The following is a 23,105-nucleotide window of genomic DNA, read 5'->3' as shown; positions in this document are numbered from 1 at the left end:
TGTACTTTAAAAATATTTTCTATACAAGATTATACGGAAGTTGAAGTATTAAGCCATGTTTTCTTGAAAAAATTGAAAGTAAATATAAAAAATTATGTCATTTAAAAAATATATATAGAAATCTTAACAACATTATTACTTTTGAATTTTAAATAAATTAATAGTTGTAATAAATAATTAATGATGAACATAAATAAATATTCTTTAAAATTATTTTCTATGTACAAGAAAGATTAGAGATAATTAATAATGCCATAATACTAAGGGTTACGTAATTATATGCATTATACTTTAAATAAAGTAAAAAACATTTTCAAAAAAGCATCTTAATTAAAAATTTAAAAGAATGGATCTAACAAAAAAACACAATTGTATTTATAAAATAAAATAGTATAAATTTGTGTTAACTTGTACAATTACAGTTGTTTATGTTTCTTCAGAACAGGTTGTTCTTGATCATCTTCGTTCTCCTCTATCATAATTTCATCATCATCTTTGAGCTCAATGTTTTCAGCAAACATTACTGCTTTCCCATGCCTTCTTCCAACTAAAAACAGACAAATATATTATAAATGAAATGTTTTAAGATTAACTGTAACTTACTTGCAGAAAGAATTAATAATCTACAGGAATATGAAACAGCGTTTTTACATTGTATTTCATTAAGTCCAAAAATGAAGCCACTAGTTGAGAGTTAAGAAAAAAAAATTTAAACATCACATGTTAGAATATCCACTTACATTATTACTTAATTATTTTTATTAATTTAAAAAGCCTAAAAAATATATAAAAAATAACAAACGTTCATTTGAATATTGTTTAAAATTGTACACTAAAACATAAGTAAACAATGTAATGTTTCCTTAAAATATTTAAATATGTCAAGGATACAAGCTGATGACATCATATGGATTCCTAAAGTGCAACACATTAGATGCACCACTAGAAAAAATTATATTCTTTGACTTTCCAAAAGTGTGGTATAAATGTGAGGCATGTATTAAGTTTTTTCTCTTCGTTTGATCTTCTATGGCAGGGCCATACAATAATTCAAAGTAATATCCTTTTTGGACTAAAAGATTGTACATTTTTCTGTTTAGTTTGTAATTATACTTGCTCTCAGGATTGAATGTAAGAATGTCAGCTTCAAACGTTTTACAACAATACTAAAAAAGTATAAACATTATTTTATAAATATATTATGTTTCACATTTACCATGAATGCATTAGTGTTTAAAGGGTTTACTGCTATGATATCATACTTTTTATAGTTCTCAGATTTGCTCTACAAAATAATAATTTAGAAAATAGCACTTAATTAAGATAACAATAGATAAAATTACAATTATATGTAAATTTTCCTGTCTTGAAAAAGAAATTGTTAGTCGATTAAAAACTTTAAAATCGATGATATTCAGTTCCTTTTTTATTTCTTCAATAGTACTTAAATCATAGGGAAGTGGAACGGGTTCTACAGTTTCCCCTTTCTTCTTTTTTTTATTTTGATTTACACCTTCTTCTTTATCATTTTCTTGTACTTGGCATACTTGATTTATTGCTATTGTTCTATATCCATCTAAAATAGGTTTAAATAAAAATAATTCTGGTAAGTTGATGGGTGTACTTACAATCATAGAGTGTTTCAATTGTTTTTTTACAATGTTGTGGAGAAACTAAAGCTACTGGTACACATAAATCAAAAAAATTCTTAAATTCCAACATTTTATGTTGACCCGGGTCAATCAATCATTGAAATATTCTTAATTTATTTTAATAAAAGCAACCTGGTTAACCTAAAATGTGAATATAAACATAACCTTTCAAATTTTAAACAAAAATTCATGGACATAAAATTAGAGATTGACAACCTCTGAAGCAGAAACCACATTTTAGTGATTTTTAATGTTTAGATATTTTATTTGATTTAATATTTGATAGTACATTTCGAAAAATAATATTAGAAGAACAGATATATTATAAATTTTAAACTTCATGATTATTGCTATCTCTATTTTGTTATGTTTATGGAAATAAATGTATTTAAAATGTCTTCAAATATACATTTTTTTATTTATTATTTTTAAGATTCCATATTTCTATTGAATATATTTTATTTATTAGTAAACTTTACATATTTTTCTGAAATGGCGAGGTTATGATTTGAGGAATTTTTAGGTTATAATATAATAAACATGATTTCCTCTCGGCTTTTTTTAAATCTTAATCTATGTCGCAGTTGTTTATGCGGGTTAAGAAAACTTGCAAATGGAAATGGATTATATAGCAGTAACAAAAATACTTTTGATCAAACATCTCTTGGAGATATGGGTTCCAAGTATCAAGTATTTAAAGATCAGGATGCCGAGGTAATACTTGATGTATATGAAGAAAGACTAAAATATTCATTACTACGGGAAGAAGAGGAAGATCATTATGTAGATCCATTTGAGGGTTTAAATCTTGAAAGTAAATAAATAATGGCAATTTAAATGTACAATCATTATAAAATAATCTAATTTCAGGAGGGACAACAGGGGTTTATGAAATAGAGGATTTGGTAGAAGTATTGAAAAGAGAGAATTCTGAAAATATATTTGTAGCAAAGGTGCCTGAAAATATAAAATATGTTGATTTTATTTGTGTTGTGACTGGAAAGTCACAAAAACACATGAAGGCTATAGCACAGTTTGTTAGAAGAGTTTTCAAACATAAAAGACACAAAAGTGATATTGTGCCTCGCCTAGAAGGAGAAAATTCCAAGGATTGGATGGCATTAGATTTAGGTATTTCTAATACTAATATTTTACAGTATTTTTATGTGTAATAAAATTTATAAATGTACATTGCTATATTAGGGCTTAAATTTTTTAAATACCATCACATATTTAAAGGTAATGATGAACTGCAGTATTTCATTTTTAATTTGTTTAATTTTATATTACTCATAACTTGTTTTACAATTATTAAATTTTTGATTACCATTATCATTAATTGAAAACAGACAAAATAAATATTTAAATAATTTTATTATCATATAATTTGTTTTGATTAAACTGGGGAAGCAAATCTTTTTTATTTTACTTTAAATTTATATATGATAATTGATTTACTTTAAACATTAGGTAATATTAATTATAAATTTAAATATGATAACATTGCATATTCATCCAAAGAATTGCCAAAATAATTCATAAGTTTAAAAAAGCTAAAAATCTTATTTTTATTCTATTTAATATTATATTACCCACTACTTGTATTGCAATTATTAAATTTAAGATTACCACTAAAATTAATTGAAAACACAAAATATATATTTAATTAATTTTATAATTGTAGAACAAGTTTTATAGTAATTTATTTAGATTAAGCTGAGCAAACAAACCTTTTTTTATTTTACTTTAAATATGTTAAATTTGATTATATATTTAATTATGAAAACATTGTGTGTTAGGTCAAAGAAGGGCCTATTATTTGTCCTGCTAGTAATAGCAGACATTGAGAATTAAAACAAATAAAGGAATAAAGTGAAAAAAATATTTCATATATTCAAATTAATATTTATATAAAAATTATTAATTTCTTATCAATATCAACATTTAAATTTGAACAGAAGAAATTGTATAAAAAAAATATATAAACGCGCATTGCTATATATGGGCTTAACATTTTTAAAACCTATACAAAATGAGAAAACATAAATATCTTATTTTTATTCTATTTAATATTATATTACCCACCACTTGTTTTACAGTTATTAAATTTAAGATCATGGGAATACTATAAAATATATATTTTTAAATAATTTAATAAAAAAATCGTGGAACAAATTTTATAGAAATTTTTTTAATTATACTGATCTTTTTTGTTTTTGTTTTTTTTTAATTTGTTTCTAATAATTGCTTTATTTTAATCAAATTTAAACAATATGTACTAAATTTGTTAAATTTTATTATATATTTAATTATAAAAGCATTATGTTCAACCTAAGAAATGTGAAAATTATTCATCCTTCTTGTATTAGCAGACACTTAAAATTAAAACAAAAGAAGAAAATGTGAAAATTTTGAATTATCAAAATAATATTATTTGCAGTTCACAACCTATTCCAAGCAATTCCAAGTATGGTGACTGTTGATGTTTGACTTGTATAAATATCTTACTCAAGAGTTAAGGTTTACAAAATTACTGTTTCTGTTTAATTTTGTATTAATAGAAATATTATCATATCAAACAGTATTATCTTTTCCTTCTAAAACGAATTACCTTGTTTATGTTAGATGCAATGTTGGTTAATATGAATTATTCCAGATATTTATATTTTCTCTAAATACATCTTGACTATTATATAAATAAATAATTGATTAATAATTTATGCCAAACTTATGTGTCAAATGGAAAATATACTAGTTTTATGTTTTTTTAGGAAATATTGCCCTTCATATATTTTCACGAAAAGCAAGAGACATTTACGACTTGGATTCCCTTTGGGCAGTTGGACCACAGTTTGACAATGAATATAACAAGAAAGATCCAGTCGCTGAAATGTTAGAGAAACACTCTATATATTTAAGTGATTTAGAACCTGCCAATTAAATATCTGTATATATGTTTATTTTTCGAATAAATCATTAAATAAACTTGGATGTGAATGTATCCTGTAAATGTCCTGTTATCTCTTATCTAAATTAGATAAGATTTTTTTAATAGTGTTGTGCATTGTGTTCGATTCTAGAAGCTTAAAATGAAAGTATGTTAGTATCAGATGCAAATAACGAGGTATATAAAGTAACAAGAAAGACTTTGCTTGGTTGGGAATTGACCCTCCTTCAAGATGCTATATTTAATTATTTTATTCCGTCATTAGCATCTTGCGTACTTTACATAGCCATTTTGGCTTGTGATATTGGTGTTATCTTCCGTCAGTTCAAAGACGAAGAACCAATATGGGCTGGAATGACAATTTTGTTCATATGCATGCCCAGCATTACCAGTTATATGGTCATCATATCCGACTGGGACCTGTGGCCTAATCAAGTGGGTTTTGGCTGTGAAAATATTGAGTGGGCTCTTGTTAAAACTGTAGAACATATATTTTTTCCGATTTGGCAATTATGGAGGTAAGTACAGAAGTGTATAGATTTTTTTAATTTGATTGATTAAATCTTGCAATTATTTTATTTACTTTTAATTTTTATTAAAATTGAATGCTAATCAATCAATACATCATGTATCATGCACTTTTAGATACGGGGAAAGACTTTTTTGGTCCATAGATGCTATTATTTTACAAGACGACGATGAAAGGGCAGATTCACTTGAACACGTTTATGCTCCAAGGGACATTGAGCTATCCATATTTTTACAGTCATATCAACATGCCTTACCTCAAATTTTGTTGCAGTTGTTCATATTGATGCGACACGAAAGTGAACTTAAATCACAAACAGGTATTTTGTATTTTATTTTCAGAGCATCTATAGAACATAATTTTATTGAATCACTTGTCACACCTATAGTATAAAAAATTTGCCATTTGCTTACTAGTTAAACCGTTATTTACTTTAGTGACTGAATGGGATGTTTGTGAGTTAAAAAAATGTTTAAATAAAATTATATATGACGTTTATTTATCCAGCCATCCATTTGGCTACGTTTATGGATATTTTAACAAAAATGATTATTGTTTGTAGAAAATTAAATTAAACTTCATTATTTCTAAGAAACATAAAAATAAACGTATAAATAAATTAAATACGTACAAAGTTGCTATAAAAATGTATGATTCATGTATTTTTGTATCCTCTTGTAACTTAAATCTCCAATCTATGTCAAGATCTTGTCAAGATAAATGAAAATTTTGATAATTTTGTAAAACTTGAAAGGATCATTTATAATGTAACACCGTTTGTTTGCACTACTGAATGTTCTGTATAGTTTTCCAAGACCAAAATTTTTTTATACTAATTCGTTAGGAATGTTCTATAAAAATTACTATTCAAGTAACTAATTTTTTTAAATAATGGATTGAAAATTTAGTAGTATACAAATATTATTTAGAGATAATCTATGGTATCTTAAAAGAACATAAAATATTTTAATATTTAACTCTTTTAAATAATAAAATGTTAAAAAAATGTATTTTAAAATTTGTACTTGTATTCCAAAATAAATATTATTTAGTGTTGTTTCAACTGTTTCAGAGAACATCCAAGTAGTATCAATAATTCTGAATTTAATCAAAGTCTCTGTAACAACGACCCACTTCCAAAGATTTAAAACTCAAAAACTGGCAGGAAAGCAGTACCCGTGGTACAAACAGTACAAAAAACAATATGAAACAAATAAACCGTTAATTAAAACGAATTCCACGATTGAATTAAGAAGAACCGGAGTTCTTGTACCTAGAAAAAGTATGGAAATTGAAAGGCTATCAATAGCAACTATAACTTCGTTAAAGAAAAAAATCAGAAGTTCCTCAGTTTTAAATTTAATTGGAATTGATAAGCACAAAGAAATTGAACAACAACAAAACAAAGATGTGAGTGATAAAAATGTGAATAGGTCAAACGTAGATGATACATTGGACCAAACCCTTATAGAAGCGAACTTAGATGATACGCATGCAGAAACAGTTGCTTTAAGAAACATTGCGGAAGATCCAAGAATTACTTTAAGGAGAAACAGTTCTGATATATATTTAGAACCTATAATGCATTCAAAACCACCAACTTTTAATAACGACACAAGTGATGAAGAAGAAGAAACATATTTGGAAACTAACATTGATGACGTTCTTAAAGAAGAAATAAAAGCTCCAGTTGAGAATGTCACTTTACGAAATAATGTAGATGAATGTTCGAGATACAATACGTACAGTACAAGACAAACAATTATAGAAACAGATAAACATCAGTCGAAATATTTAAATAGGGATGCATATAATTCAGAGAAAACTGTGATAAACTCACCAAAAACAGATATCTATGACGTTAAACGAGTAATTCACGTCAAAGGGATGGTGGATGATGATTTTGCGGGAAAATCCATTGCTATTTTGTGGTGGTTTACATTTCTCTTGGCTAGAGTACTAGCACTATCAGCATTTGCCTATTTTTACTTTGTGGAAACTATTTACTTAGTCTCGTCGCACTACATATTAGTGATAGCTGTACTTGTCTATGACGTAAAATCAGATTCTATGAACAGGGGAAAATTACCGTTTTTCATATTTCTAGGATACATTTACATATTTTGTATAATAGAGTTTAAAATCAAATTTAAGAAGGCTACTGTACTTTATTATGGCTATTTTTTCCTTGTTTTCTTTGAAAATATAACAATGTGTCTGATATGGTTCTATCAAAAATTAGATACTTTGCAAACTGATTTTTGGTTTAAATATATATTTTATATAGTTCTTCTAGCGTCGGTGTGTAGTTTGTCTTCTATGATTTTTTATATGACAATAAATAAACCACAAAAAGTTGTAACAAAAAGTCTTATTAAGATCTAAAACACTTTTTATTTTAGTGATTTTATTTTGTATTAATAAGTATGTGACATAAATAATTAAAAATATATTACTTTGTAAATTAACTTATTAATTTTTTTAATAAAATATATTCATTTTATTTCTAAACTATAATTTAGGTAATAACCATTATAGTTTCAAAAATGTGGTTCTTCAATTAATTTATTAAAGAATTTTTTTGAACGATGGTTTTAAATGTACCCCTAACCACCATATTATTTCATAATATTTGTAATATTAGGTTAAATAAATGACAATATACCTTTAATAAAATTAAAATATTTAAATTTTATAATATTTTTATGTCAAAAATTATAAAATTAAAATTAACAATATAAATTTAAAAATATTAAATTATTTAATTAAAAATTATTATTATTATTATATTATTATTTAATTTGAAATTTGAATTAAAAATTAAGAACAAATTAAATTAAAAAAAAATAAAAATATATGAATAAATTATTCAATTTTTTAATTTAAACAAATTAAAATATTTAATGTTTATTAATATTTTTTGAAAGATTAAGTTAAAAAATTAAAAATAATAATTAAATTAAAAAATACTGATAAAATATTTAAATAAAATATATATTTGAAATATACTAACTGTATAAAAATGCAACACCCAGAACGCATTCAGATATTTTCATAAAATTTAATATACCAGTAGGTACCTATTGAAATAAGAAATGATTAAAATCAGAAAACGTATTGTCGGTTTTTTGTTCTTTTTTCTTCATATCTTTAAGGCATTTCAAACATGCGTGTACTTAGTTTTTGTCACAATTTGTTTTATTTAGTATTGTAACTTATACTAGATGTTTAACATGCCTAGGGTACGAAGAAGAAATAATTTTAATCAATTAAGCGAGTTTGATAGAAATAGAATAGTGGGCCTGGATGAAGCAAAAATTTTGTTTCGAGAAATAGCGTGGCGTTTGAACAGAAATATGAATATTGTAATATGATGTTGACAGTCTTTGAATGAAGAGGGTAGAAGAGTTAGAGCAAGAGGTTCCGGAGGACCCAGAGCAACAAGACCGTGGTCTTAGACAGAATGAGTTCAACGTGTTTGATTACTGTTGAATTTTTTGCCAATGAAGGTAGGTCAATTGGTACTCGATCTGTTTACCTCTGTATGAGATCTTTTGGCTTACGGATTTATCGCCCTCTTTTGGACTTCTACCAGCAAACCATAAGTGCCAACGTAGTGACTGGTGTATGAAACGTCAACAGTGGGATGAGGAATGTAATCTCATTGTTGTTAGAGATAAATCACTCTTTTGCTTGGACATGCACGATAGCAACGTAGAAAAAGATGTGATTCTCTCTTTCCTGTGGAGAGTTATATTCATAACACTATAGATTTAATAGTATAGGGTGCTATTGCTTATTATAGCAGGTCACTTTCAATTTTGATTAATCCCAGCGATATATGGATGACATTTTGGAGTCTTACTTACATTTCTACATAAGAAGAGATCTTAGACTAATATTTCAGCAAGATAATGTCCGTCCACATATTGCCAGGAATACATTAAACTTCCTGAGAGCCACCCATGTGAATTTACTGCCTTGGCCACCCAAATCTTCAGACCTTTCCTCAATCGAAAATGTGTGGAATATGATTGGGTGTCGCTTAAGGTCTGCTCCCTCCACCGACTCTTAATGAACCAAGACATCATTTCAGTTTGTGTAGGATGAGATACCACAAGAAAATGTCGATAATCTCTTTAGATCGATGCCATGACTCGTCAATGAGTGTCTTAATGAAAGAGGAGATACGACACATTATTGACTTCTGACAATTTATGCTTTAAAATTTTTGTTAAATATTTAATCAATTATTATTCTGTAATATGTTAATATTTTTCTAAAAAAAATTGAATAAATCAATTATATCTAGAAGTTGCGTTTTTTTTTAGTTTGAAATTAAAATATTAAATATATCTGTTTTACGAAAACAAAAGTTTTATATAATGAGACCATATGCATATTATAATATCTATAAAAAATTACTAATTATATGAATTAAAATTATATGAATTCTGGTTTCAAAATTCAGTAGAATACAAATATTATTTATTTAAAAAAACATAATATATATTGTCTTATGAACTGAATCCTGAATCTTTTAGATAACCAAAAGTTGAATAAAATGATTTTTTATTTTTTAATTTGCATTACAGCTATTCGTAAATAAATATTGTAAAATATTCATTTGTAATTCAATAAATTATATTTATTGTTTCTAATTTTAAACATTACTTCAATAATTATAAATTTAATCAGTATCTGTAAGAACTACACATTTCTAAAAACTTAAAACTCAAAAGTTTGCAGGAAAACGGTACCCGTTATACAAACAGTACAAAGACGAATTACACGATTGAATTAAGAAACGTACTTTCGTTTACAAACGAATTTTGCAGTTTCATCAATTTCTAAAAATCTACATAAGTTTTTCCTGAAGAAAATACATTACATAAATTTCAAAAATTATTTTTTTTTCTCATATTTTTGTAACCTTTGGCCCAATCGTGTTTAAATTTGGTATTATTCTAAAATATATGCAATACAATTCAATATAATAAATTTTAACCATAATGATACAGTAGTGCAGATTCTAGGGGTTTTTTCTCTTTTTCCTCGCCTACGCCACAGAATATTTTTAACTATTAGGTTTTTATATTATTTGCACAGTTTAGAATAAAAAAGTGTTCTTAATTGATTTTGATAAACACAGCCGTTTTTGAGATATTTTTATTTAATATTTGAAAAAATCTAAATTGTACATTAAATCTGAAATATCTCAAAACAGGTTGACATAATCAATATTAATCAAGAGTAGAGAGTTTTTACCCCCAAATTGTGTAAAGAATGCAAAAAATTTAGTCGTTTTAAAAAATATTTGGTAGCGTAGAAATATTGCTGGAACTGATAAGCATAAAGAAAACGGAAGAAGTTAGTAATAATTATGTGGATAGTTCAAACGTGGATGGTTCAAAATCTACATATAAATTAACTTAGATGAAGAACATGCAGAAACAGTTACTTTAAGAAATATTACGGAAAACTCTTAAGTAGAAATAGTAGTGATTTACATTTACAACAAATAAAGTATTCTGAGCCACCACCTGTTAATGACGACGTAAGTGATGAAAAAGAAAATTCTAGAAACGAATATTGATGAGTTTCTTAAAAATATATAGAAATATAATCCCAAGGAAATTGTGGTAAACAAACAACAAACAGTTATTTGTTAAATGAATAATTCGCATGAAAAGGATGTTGAATGATTTTGCAGAGAAATGTGTTATCAGCATTTGGTTACTTTTCTTTAAAGAAACTATTTGTCGCACTACATATTAGTGACAGCTGTACATGTCTATGATGTAAAATACGATTCTATGAACAAAGGAAAAGTAGCGATTTTCATTTTTGCGATACATTTACATATTTTATGTATCAAGAGTTTAAAATTAAATTTACTTTTACCGGTTTTCATTGAAAATATAACAATATTGCTCATATGGTTTTATAAAAAATTAGACACTTTGCACACTTGTGAGTTTTGTTCAATATCTAAAACAACTATTTTAGCTAGTGAGTGTATTGTATTTAAACGTTTAAATTTATTTTAAGTAAGTAATAAAACATAATATATAATATATTTTAAATGTTTATTCTATATAAATTTACATTTGAAAATATTCTCATACTTAAAACATAACGTTAATAATTTTAAAATGTACTTAAATAAAGGAGGCGAATTTTGATTTATTGTAACATACAAAAAGAGATACCAATCAGTTTTTGGTAATGGAAAACGGCATTTTATATATTAGATGTAATGAATCATGAAATCACCATTGTTAACATTAAAAACAAAATCAATAGGTACAGTCAAAAAGTTAAATTTGTCCTAGAGGTGACATTTCTGATAAATACCAATAAGTCCACTGTTTTTTTTTTTAAACTCTGGTATTTATCAAAAAATAACTAATTACAAGTAAAACCTATTTTGAAAACCTGAGCATGACATCTTATTGCATATAAATTACATAAATAATAAAAAAATAATTACAATTAAGAGAAAATATAAGTTTTATCACTTCATGCTCAGATTTTTCATTATGTACGATCATTTTAAATTTACCCCTAAATCATCACAATATTTGAAAAAGCCCGATATTTACACAATTTCATTTCAACAGCGTAAAAATTAACAGAGCGTGTGACCATCTCTTTCACAAAAATCCCATATTATCGTTTTCTAATTGTGGATTTAAATTAAATAAATATCCTATATTTGAAGCTGTTGCGTCAATTTATCATATAAAAAATATATATTTACATAACAGAAAATAAAATGAGCGTACATATTACCACAATCTTCTTTCATATTAATTAAGGAAGCTGTCTAAACGCAGATAATTAATCAAGATTTTCTGAGCAGTCATGGTAGAATCAAAACTTGAAATCTGCGTTTGGTACGTTACTACTCGGGTCGAAACTGAAAGTAGACTCGAGAGGGGCTGGTGCAATGTTGGGATCTTCTTCATTCTGAAAAAAAAACATGTTTGATGAATTTTTTGTTGTAAAAATCTGAACAAAATTTGAATGCATTAATTCTATACACAATAAACATATTTACATATATTACTAAAATTTTTTGTAACAAGATATAGCTAAAAACATACTTTTGTTAGTTCACTAGAGTACAAAAGATATAAAGTAAATATTTTAAAAGTTTATGTTTATCCAATATATGTTAAGAAACAGTAAAATAATAAATAGCTCATTGTAAATAAATGTAAAACCAATAATAAATAGGTTATTCAATCACTGGAAATCTGATATATGAATGTAATTACGTACCTCGCCATTAAAGTATTGCTCAATAATATCGTAAGCCAACTTGTAAATTTCAATGTTGTTGTGATTTTGTAGCGCTTCGATCTTGTCCAGGCCATTGCACTCTTCGATCATTGTGCATAATTGTTCTACGTCCGCCTCGGCCATTTTCAGCATGTTGTTGATGCCATCCAAAACAACCTAATGAAAAAACAATCAATTACTGTGGTCGAAATTTATTCAGCACCATAATTACCTGAACAACCATAGCATCTTTGCAATTAAGAAGATCACAGAAGGGTGGTATAACGCCAGCATTAATTAAGATAGCAACTTGTTCCTTATTACCACCAATTGTGAGGTTACTTATTGCCCATGCAGCTTCCTTTTGCGTTTGGAAATCACCCTTGCTCAAATTGTCAATAATCTTAGGAATCAGACCTAGAAAATATTAGCAGATATGATATCAGTAAAAAACAATAACAATAGAAATTTGAAAACCAATAACAAGTGATTAGAAGATATTAATCTGAACTGACCTGCATCAATAACTGCTTGAACTTGATTTTGATTACCAGCTGTAATGTTTGACAGGAACCAAACAGCTTCTTTGCAAATCTTGTCTTTGTGGTGTGTCAATAGAGCAGGGAAGTGTGAAAGGGCGCCACAATTCAATACAACCTGAAATATATAAAGTATTATATATTTTGTTTTTGAGTAACATAAATAAATCAGTGGAAAACTTCTATCACAAATAACTGAGAAATTTGATACCACTGACAACTTATGTATCATGTTTACTTTGATAAATATTTATGTAATCATTTCTGATTAACAATTTGAATAAATTGTTTTTACTATTAAGTAAACACTTTTGACATATCAGAGAGCAAAGATAAAATTCACACTTTTAAAAGCTTTACCTGTGTTTGCTCATCAGTTCCAGTGACAATATTTCCAACAGCCCTCAATGCTGCAGTTTGAACCTTGACTTCTTTATGACTAAGCAATGGAATCAATTTGGGAACAACTCCGCTCTCTATAACCATTTGTATTTGATCATTTCCTCCATCTGTTAAATAGCTCAGGGCCCAAACAGTGTCCACTAATATCTACAATTAAATTAACAAATATAGTAAAGTAGCAAAATTACTTGTAAAACTTACATTTATATCTGTATGATGAATAAGGGCGTTCAACGCTGGTAAAATTTCATCTATAGTCGCAATTGGTGGTGGTGGATCCTTATTTCTACACAAATTAACAATAACCCAAGTAACATTCCTTAAGAATGATATAGGTATCTCTGGGTTGATAAATGATAGCAAAGGCTTTACCACACCAAGCTCAATGACATAATCTCTAAGTATTGGACCATCTCCAATAATATTTCCTAAAGCCCAAACAGCTTGTTCACAAACATTCTGATGTGAAGAACTTAATAAACGTAAGAACAAAGGTACAGCTCCTGCAGTAACAACCTGATTGGTTTGTGCCGAAGTTCCAGATGCAATGTTTGTTAATGCCCAAGCAGCTTCAAACTGCAAAGCTGGATTTTCCTGGTGTTCCAAACATTTAATGAGTATAGGCAATATTCCACTAGCAATCAAAGCATCGATTGGTGGGTTTCGGTCTGAGGACAACAATTTTCTAGCAGACTGGACAGCCATTAACTGCAATTGTGGGTTATCTACAGCAGCAGCTTGCTCCACTAATTGTTCTAGGTTAACAGTCGACAGGGACTTTTCAATTTCATCTTCATCTGTAGAATCTGCAAATGGAACGTTCCTTCTTTTCTGGAGCGTTTCCTCGCGTTTGTTTTTCCTAAGCTCGACTGTGACTTCATTTCTACGTCTTCGCATTTCCTAAAAAACCAGAATTTCGTAAACACCCCCAACAAAAGATGATTAACCTAGTAATGATTTTTGGGGAGGTAGGTTTCAAAACGGACATACATGCTCAAATCAACTTTGAGCTTACGAAATTTGGGGAAAATTGTAAATTCATTGAAAATTTGGATGATTTTAATGCAATTTATAAATGTATTTTGACATGTGTACAGTTTGACCTTTACCTGATTAAATTTAATGATTTACTTGACAAATTGTAAAAAATCAAAGCTGTACTATATTAAGTAAAAAGTAAAACATCATAATTATCCTATTTTCAATACTTACATCTTGATCCTTCCCTTTATTCTTGAAATTTTGTATGCGACTCTTATAACTAGGGTCCGCCATTTTCAGTTCAAAATTTGACAGAGGTAGCACGAGGGAAAAGCCGGTTGTAATGTGGGTCTTTGCGATAACTTGAATTATTCGCAACTAATCTGAAAATTTAATAAATGTGTGCGGCTAGATATTTCACAAACATTTAATTTGTATGTCCACCAATATATAAAAGATCGAAATTAATTGTTTACCTGGAAACCTGGAAACACAAACTACCTGTGTAGTTCTAAATAGCCCTGCCATAAAACGGAACTGTGAAAGCGATGAATTTTATCTAGAACTACAGATTAAAACATAAATGAGCCGACGCCGTATTAAAAATAAATTTAGTGACTAATAAAATTTGAACTTCCCACAAAGCTAACTGATATGGCCTTGGATCAATTGCGCCATCTACAGACGATTAAATTCTCCCTGTGATGTCTGAAAATAATAGTGAGGGTGGGAGTTATTTTATTTGTATCGAAATAAATGGTGCTTCGTATAAAATACATATGAGTTTACGAGGAATATGTCCAGTTTGAAAATTGGTAAGTAACTAATAGTTTCGCATTTCGTTCTAAAATATCCCGTTCCGGTTTCTGAGATTAAGGTCCCACCCCCAAGACAAGAGTGTTTCTGCCTGTGGGTAAATTAAGCTGCGCTTCTCAAATTGTGATAAAAATTTACATTTGCTATCATCATTAGTGTTTAGTTTCATACAAACCGACCACCGTTTTTAAGCTAGATACAAAACAACTCTTGTGTGGCCACAGTTAAAGACCACACACCAGTATTGAAAAAAAATTCAGTTTAGCATGTAGTATGCAGATACTAGTTTATATGTCTCTACTATTAGAAACAACATTTTCAGTTAATGAACCATTCATCTTTGTTGTAGTGTAGAAGCATGTATGTGAGCTAGCACTAGCATGTTGGAAACCAGATCTATTCGTGGTATGCCAGAACCTTCATGGCAATCTAGGTCTAATTACCGAGTAAACTTACCTCCTCATCAAATGGCAACACCAAATGTTAGACATGGTAAGTATTTTATTTTATAATTTCTACTGTTAAGAAATGTTGACTGTTGGATGCTCAAATGTGAGTATTCAAGGGAACACACAGTTTTTATCGAGATGCAGAATTAAATTTATAAACAAACATTATCAGCTGTTCGGATTTTAATTATATAAATTGAAAGTAAATTGTAAAAATATATGTGTATGTTTTTCATGTGTTTGCATATTATGATGAGATGTTTATATTATGGCAAATATTTAGTTAATCACTAATGTAAATTTGGAAAAATTTTCAACACTAAAATTAAGCGCGTAATTAAGTTCTGACACAGTATATTAACAAAGATATAATAGAAAACCCTCAAAATAAACAAAACATGTTTTTCTTGTTTATATATTTATTATTAATATTGCTAAGATCAAATAATATAAAAATACATATACATATGTATATATGTTTTTCTTTTGTTTACCTATTAAGATATCTCATCTCATATGGTAAATATTTAGTCATTAAAGTAAATTTGGAAAAATTTTTACCAAAACATATTTGAATATATGGAGATACTTTGATATGATTTAATCAAGATATAATAGAAAGTCCATAAATGATGAAAACCAAAATATTTTCCAAGTAAATCTCTAATACCCTATTGAGATTAATTTTATAAATACTATTTGTAACAGTTTTCTCAGAAATGCTCATTATTGTAAGACTTGCGTTCCACAAACACAATTTACATAATTTCTTATGAATATATTGTTTATGCAGTCGTAAAAATATTTTACAATATAAGGTAATAGCTTTTTATTGTAGGGGTTGAATTTAATGAAAATGAAACTTATTGTTATGAATTTAAATAGTATAATATTAGCCAAATGAATTTTAAAAACATATACATTTAATGCTTATATTCAGTTACAAGAAATAAACATGCTTTTTAAATTATTATTGTCAACTGTTTTTGTTAATAACAAAATGTTGTAAATGTATCAATTGCATTTTAAGATGTGTTATCTCATTATGGTGAATATTTTTTAGTTACTAAATTTTTTAGAACACAATTAGACATGTAGCCTTAAAAACATTTGTATAATCTTACTCAAGATATAAAAGAAAGTCAAAAGAGTGTGAGAAATATAAAATATTTTCTTAGAAAATTCATAATAAATAAATATTTAGGAATTACTTGAGATTTGTTTTATGAATAGAACTGTTGGTAACAATTTTCTCAGAAATACTTATTAAACTTGATTTAGGACTAGGATTTACTAAACACTTTCCTTCAGTACCAAAGAATTCATATTAAATTTTGTCTCAGTTCACTTCATTACATATTACAATAACACAATTTACATAATTTCTTATAATTATATTGTTTATGCAGTCATAAAAATATTTTTGAATATAAAATCATAGCTTATTATTAGAGGTATTAAATTTATAGAAAAAAGTTTATTATTGTGATTTCAAATAGTGTAATAATTAGGTAGAAAGTATATATATATAAACTTATTTGAATAGTATTTTTAAGTAATAATATATGTGCCAATTGAATACTGAGTAACTTACTCATTGAAATATTTAAATTAAATTTTATTTAGGATTAAAGTTTGCTGAACATTTTCTTACAGTACCTAAGAGTGTATATAAAATTTTGAAGATGAATTCTGAATAAAACTTATTCATTGCATTGTTATATATTCAATTACAAGAAATAAACTCTAACAACTATTTAATTTATTGTTTTCAATAGTTTTATTGAAATGAAAATGTTATAAATTTATCAATGAGTGACAATAGAAAATGAAATATCATTGCTATGATTCATATGCGTGAATTAATTTGGGAGATCCCTTTTAGTAAACAATTGATAACAATTTGATAAATTAACAAGTAGTTAGCTCTGTATTTCTGAGAATTAATAGCTTAGTTGTGTCTATTATTAAATTACACATATTTTAAACAAACAAATTTTTAATGAAATATAATGTTTAAAATATTTTTATTAAAAAAAAACATATTTTCATATAATTTATATTTTCTTGTAGTTTGGACCAGGTAAAATGTTTTGTGAAATACACAACAAACTACAATATCATTTATCCCATAAATCCATTAAAACTCAAAATACGATCATCACAACAACTATTTTTTGTGTGTTATCCATTTCCTTGGAACTTGAGATGAATTATGCATTAGTCACAGTTGGTATACATACATTTTGCAATATGGTTTTGTGTCGGGTTTTTATAAAAATTTTAGGTGAGCCACAATATCTTTGTCCTTTTAATTATTTAATTGAAGAAATTAATTAATGATATTATTAACGTGTTAAGGGCTTGAATATGTTATGATAATCAAATAATATAAAACATATATACTGAAATTTTTAAATAATCTTAGCTATGTTATTTTATTTTATGCAATTTAAAAAAAATATATATATTTAGGTTAAATATATGAGTGGTATTTGATTTAGATTCACCTTTTCTATTTTCTATAATACATATCTTATCAGATATGAAATTATCTTATTTTATAGTTTGCTAAAGATTGGCAGAATGTATGTTAGCAACGAACATCGAACGTCGGCAACGATTAATATGCAGGAAAATGAATCGAATAAATCATTCATCCCAGTGGATTTTTCAGGCAAGACTGCTCAAGATGACATATGCTACGTCGTGGCAAAGTACGACTACGAACACCAGGGACCGCAGGAGCTCGATCTACGAAAGAACGACCGGTACGTGCTGCTCGACGACTCGAAGCACTGGTGGAAGGTGCAAAACAACCGCAACCAGTCCGGCTACGTTCCCAGTAACTACGTCAAAAAGGAGAAGCCCTCGCTCTTTGACAGTATTAAAAAGAAGGTTAGTCAGCAAAGGGCACAATTCTAATTTAAATTAATGACCCAAATCCAATCAATTCACTAACCGGACTTTCATTTTAAAGGTAAAAAAAGGATCTGGCTCAAAGACTTTGCCGTCAAATAATTCTCCGTCACGTAACATTGAATCTCCCAGTATGGCACGCAGACAAGCGGCCGACCCTTCGGAAGCCATCGGTATGGCGGTTGTCAAGTACAATTACCAAGCTCAGCAACCCGATGAACTTTCATTGGTTAAAGGCACAAGAATATTGATCTTGGAAAAAAGCAATGACGGTAAGCAATACTAGTTATATAATGTTTTTTATACATTCAAAACCTAGATTAAGATAATAGATAAAACAGCGGTACTTCAAAGAATTGGCTGATATTGTGATTGAAACTAATTAATACTGATAAAATGAATTAACTCAGTATAGAAGCTACTGCAGTTTATTTATTTTTGTTAATTGTTATATAGGTTGGTGGAGGGGACAAAGCGGTACGGTAGCCGGGTGGTTCCCCTCGAACTACACACAGGAAGAAGGTGATGCTGACGAGCAGCTGCACACATACGCCATGGCCGAAAACGTTCTCGACATTGTGGTGGCGCTCTATTCATTCACATCCTCCAACGACCAAGAATTGTCGTTCGAGAAAGGCGATCGTTTAGAAATCCTTGACAGGCCTCCTACCGATCCAGAATGGTAAAAGAAACACTTTAAAAAACGTATGCATGTGTAATTATATATATTTTTTGTTTTGTATAGATGGTGGCTCGTTTAAGATGAAAGCCCCTATAAATTTTTTATTTATTAATCAAATTTATTGAATAGTAGTTCAATTATCATATTTTTTATAGTAAAACTGTTCAAATATATCAAAAATATGAACTGTACTAATACAGTAAAACAAGTATATTAATATTAAATTAACTGCACACAATAAATGGGGTAGTTATGCCTGTAATATTTAACTGTTGAGAGAAGAGGGGAACTTAGTGAAGGTCAGTAAGGTGATGAAGAAATAACTTTTATGTCAAACTCACGTTCAAAAGTTATTGAAAAGTATGTAAAAATTGCGTTAGTCATTGACTTTTTGTTAATTTATGTTTTAGAAATTAAAAGAAAGTAAAAAAAGTAAAATGCTTGACATATGTTCTGGTTGCCTTCTATGAGGTTATTTAATTCTTGTCCGCGAAATTATAGCTCGAAGCTCTGAAAGAGTGTATTAGGGCGTGGTTGATGGTACGGAAGCCGCCGTTTTAGCATATCCTATGCATGCTTGATAGGATTTAGGTCAGATGATATCTGGGAAAGTTTTAAGATCTGAATACCCAGACATTCGAGCACAATTCCTGAATTAACGAGAAAATTTAGTAGTATACCATCGTTATTGTTCCTTCATATATTGGACTGGTCATTGTGCCATGTCGTCATATATTCAATTTTAACAAATTCCTTCCATTACCATAATAAACCTTGAAATGGGTAAAATTCTTGAACTTCTCGACGATGCCGTGAAACATCTCATCTGGACGAAAAAAAGTACATATTTCCATTCTTCCTTCCAACACAAGGCATTTTACTATTAAAGGGCAGAAGTAAAGGTAATATCTGAGAATTTTTTTAAACTTCTGCATCATATGTTTTAAAATTTGGTGGATACATTTGTGTATATATAATGATGCAGTGAAATTTTCAAAAGAAAAAATTCGTTAACTTCGTTTATTCAGAAGGCGTATCACAGCCTGTAAACGTCTATTTATTTCAAATACATTTTTAATCATAGGCTCGGAATTGATATACGAAACACCGTATTCACTCATCACACCAATTTTGAAATCTAAATCTCGTGAACTTGTTTGATTCAAAGTTACATTTTTTACACATCATTAAATTGCTAATTGCATAAAAAAACGAAACAAACTAAATAATGCAATTTCCTGGGTTGGATCAGTCAAAATATTTTCATCATTAGGGCCCAAAGAATAACACTCGTGGGCCTCATAGTAAACGTAATTTTCAGTTGAGTAAATACTCTTTGAAAGGCAGTAACTCAAAAACTATTTGAGATATTCATTTGAAATTTTATTATATTATTTTTGGTATAAGTATAGATTATCGAAATATGCAAACATTTGAATTTTGAAAATTATGCACTAGGTGTACCCTTTAATTAAAATCAAGTTAAAAATAAAAGAAGATATGGAGGTTTTTCATCATAAATGCCACACAGTATGTAACTTAGTTAAACAATTAACCCCTCTGAGTATAAATATAAATTTAGACAAAAGGTTTATAACGACGTGGAAAGATAATTAAACGTTTGTCTCTGCGTTAAGGTACAAGGCAAGAAACGCCCAGGGTCAAATAGGTCTGGTGCCCCGCAACTACCTACAGGAATTGTCCGACTACCTTACGCAACCGTATCAAGACCGCAACAAGCCTGAACGTATCGAATCGAACATGGAACGATCGCAACAATCCCTAATGGAGAAACCACACCTAATCGACAAACCGTGGTACTACGGCAGCATCACACGGAACGTCTGCGACAATCTCCTCAACCAGAAGGGCCACGACGGTGATTTTCTCATACGGGACAGCGAAACTAACGTAAGTTCTTTATTGGTTCAAACTAACGTTTAAAGTTAGGTTGGGCTTGGTTGTTAATTCGTTTGATGTGGTTTTAAAGGTTGGAGATTATTCCGTCTCGCTCAAAGCACCTGGTCGCAACAAACATTTCCGGGTTCACGTGGAGGGTGCGCTCTACTGCATAGGACAACGAAAATTCCACACGCTTGATCAGCTGGTCGATCATTATCAGCGTGCCCCCATTTATACCAACAAGCAAGGTGAAAAACTTTATCTAGTGCGTCCGTTGCCGAAACCCTCGAATGGTTAATATTCATTTTTAAACGAGCCAAGTGAACTCTCTAGTAAGGAATATGTATCATTTGCGTGAGTATATTATTTTTTTAACGTAACCGTAGGTTATATTTTAGTCAAAATATATTACGGAAACCGATCTCACAGGAAAGCTGGATTTTTAGGCGAGATGGTGTTCAAGAGCTGGCCTAATAATTGACACATCTATTTGCATTCTATTTGCAAGTATTTCATTTTATTACAAATGAGTTTCTCTGTGCAGATTTTTAAATAATCAATCGACGTGTTTATCGAAAATAACACTTTCGTATACCATTAAGTCAATCATCTTAATATATTAGGTGTTGATATAACATTACAAATAAAAGCGACACAAATAACAAATGGATTACTACTAAGAATCATTAATTAATCATATCCACTTACGTCACTGCCTCACAGCCGTATTTTTACATTCCAATACAGCTTTCAAATAAAAAATTTCTAGTACAATAAGTTCATTCTGGTGGCAGCTTGAATTCCAGAAATTTATCTAAAGCTTAGCTATATTAACTAAATATTTATTGTCTAAAAACTGGTTCTGTGAGACCTGTTCTCTAGTTATTTAGAAAACCCATGTATATCTGGTCATTTATTTGTAAATATTATGTAAGTTATTACTATCAAAGTTAGTTACATGTTAAACCTACTACTACAGCAGCTTTACCCTGTGTTAAATTCAATACTCACATTTTACGTCTACATACATAGAAAACAACGTTTTGTACATAAATGTTTTAACATGTTATCTTGTAATTATTGAATAAGAATAATTTTAAGAATGCTATTTTAATTAATTTTTTTAACCAAGAGCTTCATTCAAGACAACATTTTAAAACATTTAGTATTAAGTAAATGACCACCACTTGTGTTAATTGTATCCTAAAGCATTTGAAATACGTGAGAAATTGTTTAAAAAACCTATATAAATTCTTTAAGTAGACTATTAGTGTGATATGGGTGTTCCTCATATGAGGGACATTAGATATTGAAGTCATTTTCATCATATATTTATTGAATCATATCAATGAACTTGTGTAATATATTAGCTTCTTGCTATGGTCGGAAGTTTTAAAAGTGATGGCGAACTGTTGAACTTTACTAAAGAAATTTTGAGTGGTAAACGGAGAAGTGGAGTGTTTTTTACGATTTTGTAAGCTGTAATTAAGTAAACAAATGTGTATTGTAGGTAACCCTTTGAAATTATATGTATATGGATTTTAATATTGCTGTATTGAGATGTTTGGTTTGACAAAAAAAAACTGTGATTAATGGATTTTATTAATTTTTGCCAATATAAACTAAAGTCTAGCTTATGTCAATAATTTATATAAAAAAGTGTTTTCAAGTACAAAAAAGTATATCAGAAAATGATTTATTTACTTTAAGAAATTGTATTATAAAATGCAGTCAGTCAATAGTCAAAAATTTAAATTTATACATCACATTGCGTTTTGTCATTTTTTATTATAAAAGCATTCTAAACAATATGTTAATAATTTAATAGCCATATTTGATAGTTAAAGATGGTTAGTGACAGTGACTTAGTTAATATTTTAAAGCTTATGGATGCTAATGTGACAAAATCTGTCCTTAAATTTACGAACATATGTAAAATATACTGTATGTTTAAAAGTATGTGGATATTTCTCAATATACTTAATAATAAATTTGCATGG

The 23,105-nt window shown here is 28.3% G+C and overlaps 5 protein-coding genes across 8 annotated transcripts; 3 read left to right on the top strand and 2 right to left on the bottom strand.

Moving 5' to 3' along the window:
* Nucleotides 1-351: 351 nt before the first annotated feature.
* On the bottom strand, nucleotides 352-7,064 carry LOC109602730 (ribonuclease P protein subunit p30). Its single transcript, XM_020019159.2, has 7 exons — nucleotides 6,969-7,064; nucleotides 1,629-1,793; nucleotides 1,344-1,576; nucleotides 1,217-1,285; nucleotides 892-1,166; nucleotides 604-683; nucleotides 352-547 (listed from the first exon to the last, which is right to left on the bottom strand). The coding sequence occupies exons 2-7, from the start codon at nucleotides 1,720-1,722 to the stop codon at nucleotides 417-419; spliced, it is 882 nt and encodes a 293-aa protein (XP_019874718.2). The 5' UTR covers nucleotides 1,723-1,793; nucleotides 6,969-7,064; the 3' UTR covers nucleotides 352-416.
* LOC109602731 (uncharacterized) lies at nucleotides 2,104-4,641 on the top strand. 2 transcript variants are annotated; one of them, XM_049966492.1, is made up of 4 exons: nucleotides 2,104-2,120; nucleotides 2,176-2,466; nucleotides 2,523-2,783; nucleotides 4,424-4,641. In XM_049966492.1, the coding sequence occupies exons 2-4, from the start codon at nucleotides 2,193-2,195 to the stop codon at nucleotides 4,591-4,593; spliced, it is 705 nt and encodes a 234-aa protein (XP_049822449.1). In that variant the 5' UTR covers nucleotides 2,104-2,120; nucleotides 2,176-2,192; the 3' UTR covers nucleotides 4,594-4,641. The 2 variants fall into 2 exon arrangements, with proteins under 2 accessions (XP_049822449.1, XP_019874719.2); XM_020019160.2 differs by having other exon boundaries at nucleotides 2,105-2,466.
* Nucleotides 4,644-7,552, top strand: LOC109602722 (uncharacterized). Its single transcript, XM_020019150.2, has 3 exons — nucleotides 4,644-5,117; nucleotides 5,245-5,447; nucleotides 6,201-7,552. The coding sequence occupies exons 1-3, from the start codon at nucleotides 4,750-4,752 to the stop codon at nucleotides 7,511-7,513; spliced, it is 1,884 nt and encodes a 627-aa protein (XP_019874709.2). The 5' UTR covers nucleotides 4,644-4,749; the 3' UTR covers nucleotides 7,514-7,552.
* Nucleotides 7,553-11,198: 3,646 nt separating this feature from the next.
* LOC109602725 (importin subunit alpha-3) lies at nucleotides 11,199-14,944 on the bottom strand. Of its 2 annotated transcripts, XM_020019152.2 has the most exons (8): nucleotides 14,814-14,944; nucleotides 14,569-14,720; nucleotides 13,558-14,256; nucleotides 13,315-13,503; nucleotides 12,931-13,072; nucleotides 12,648-12,832; nucleotides 12,416-12,592; nucleotides 11,199-12,100 (listed from the first exon to the last, which is right to left on the bottom strand). In XM_020019152.2, exons 2-8 carry the CDS (start codon nucleotides 14,629-14,631, stop codon nucleotides 12,005-12,007), a joined length of 1,551 nt encoding a protein of 516 aa, XP_019874711.1. In that variant the 5' UTR covers nucleotides 14,632-14,720; nucleotides 14,814-14,944; the 3' UTR covers nucleotides 11,199-12,004. The 2 variants fall into 2 exon arrangements, with proteins under 2 accessions (XP_019874711.1, XP_019874712.1); XM_020019153.2 differs by lacking the exon at nucleotides 14,814-14,944 and having other exon boundaries at nucleotides 14,569-14,770.
* Nucleotides 14,945-15,014: 70 nt separating this feature from the next.
* On the top strand, nucleotides 15,015-23,100 carry LOC109607773 (cytoplasmic protein NCK1). 2 transcript variants are annotated; one of them, XM_049967051.1, is made up of 7 exons: nucleotides 15,015-15,152; nucleotides 15,503-15,645; nucleotides 18,280-18,500; nucleotides 18,583-18,793; nucleotides 18,978-19,203; nucleotides 20,841-21,114; nucleotides 21,194-23,100. In XM_049967051.1, the coding sequence occupies exons 2-7, from the start codon at nucleotides 15,534-15,536 to the stop codon at nucleotides 21,401-21,403; spliced, it is 1,254 nt and encodes a 417-aa protein (XP_049823008.1). In that variant the 5' UTR covers nucleotides 15,015-15,152; nucleotides 15,503-15,533; the 3' UTR covers nucleotides 21,404-23,100. The 2 variants fall into 2 exon arrangements, with proteins under 2 accessions (XP_049823008.1, XP_049823009.1); XM_049967052.1 differs by having other exon boundaries at nucleotides 15,050-15,152; nucleotides 15,508-15,645.
* The last annotated feature ends 5 nt before the right edge of the window (nucleotides 23,101-23,105 follow it).

The sequence above is a fragment of the Aethina tumida genome, chromosome 4 (genome assembly GCF_024364675.1).
Source record: "Aethina tumida isolate Nest 87 chromosome 4, icAetTumi1.1, whole genome shotgun sequence".
NCBI lineage: Eukaryota > Metazoa > Arthropoda > Insecta > Coleoptera > Nitidulidae > Aethina > Aethina tumida.
Note: the sequence above shows the minus strand (reverse complement) of the source record. Positions and strands in the feature narration are given on the sequence as shown.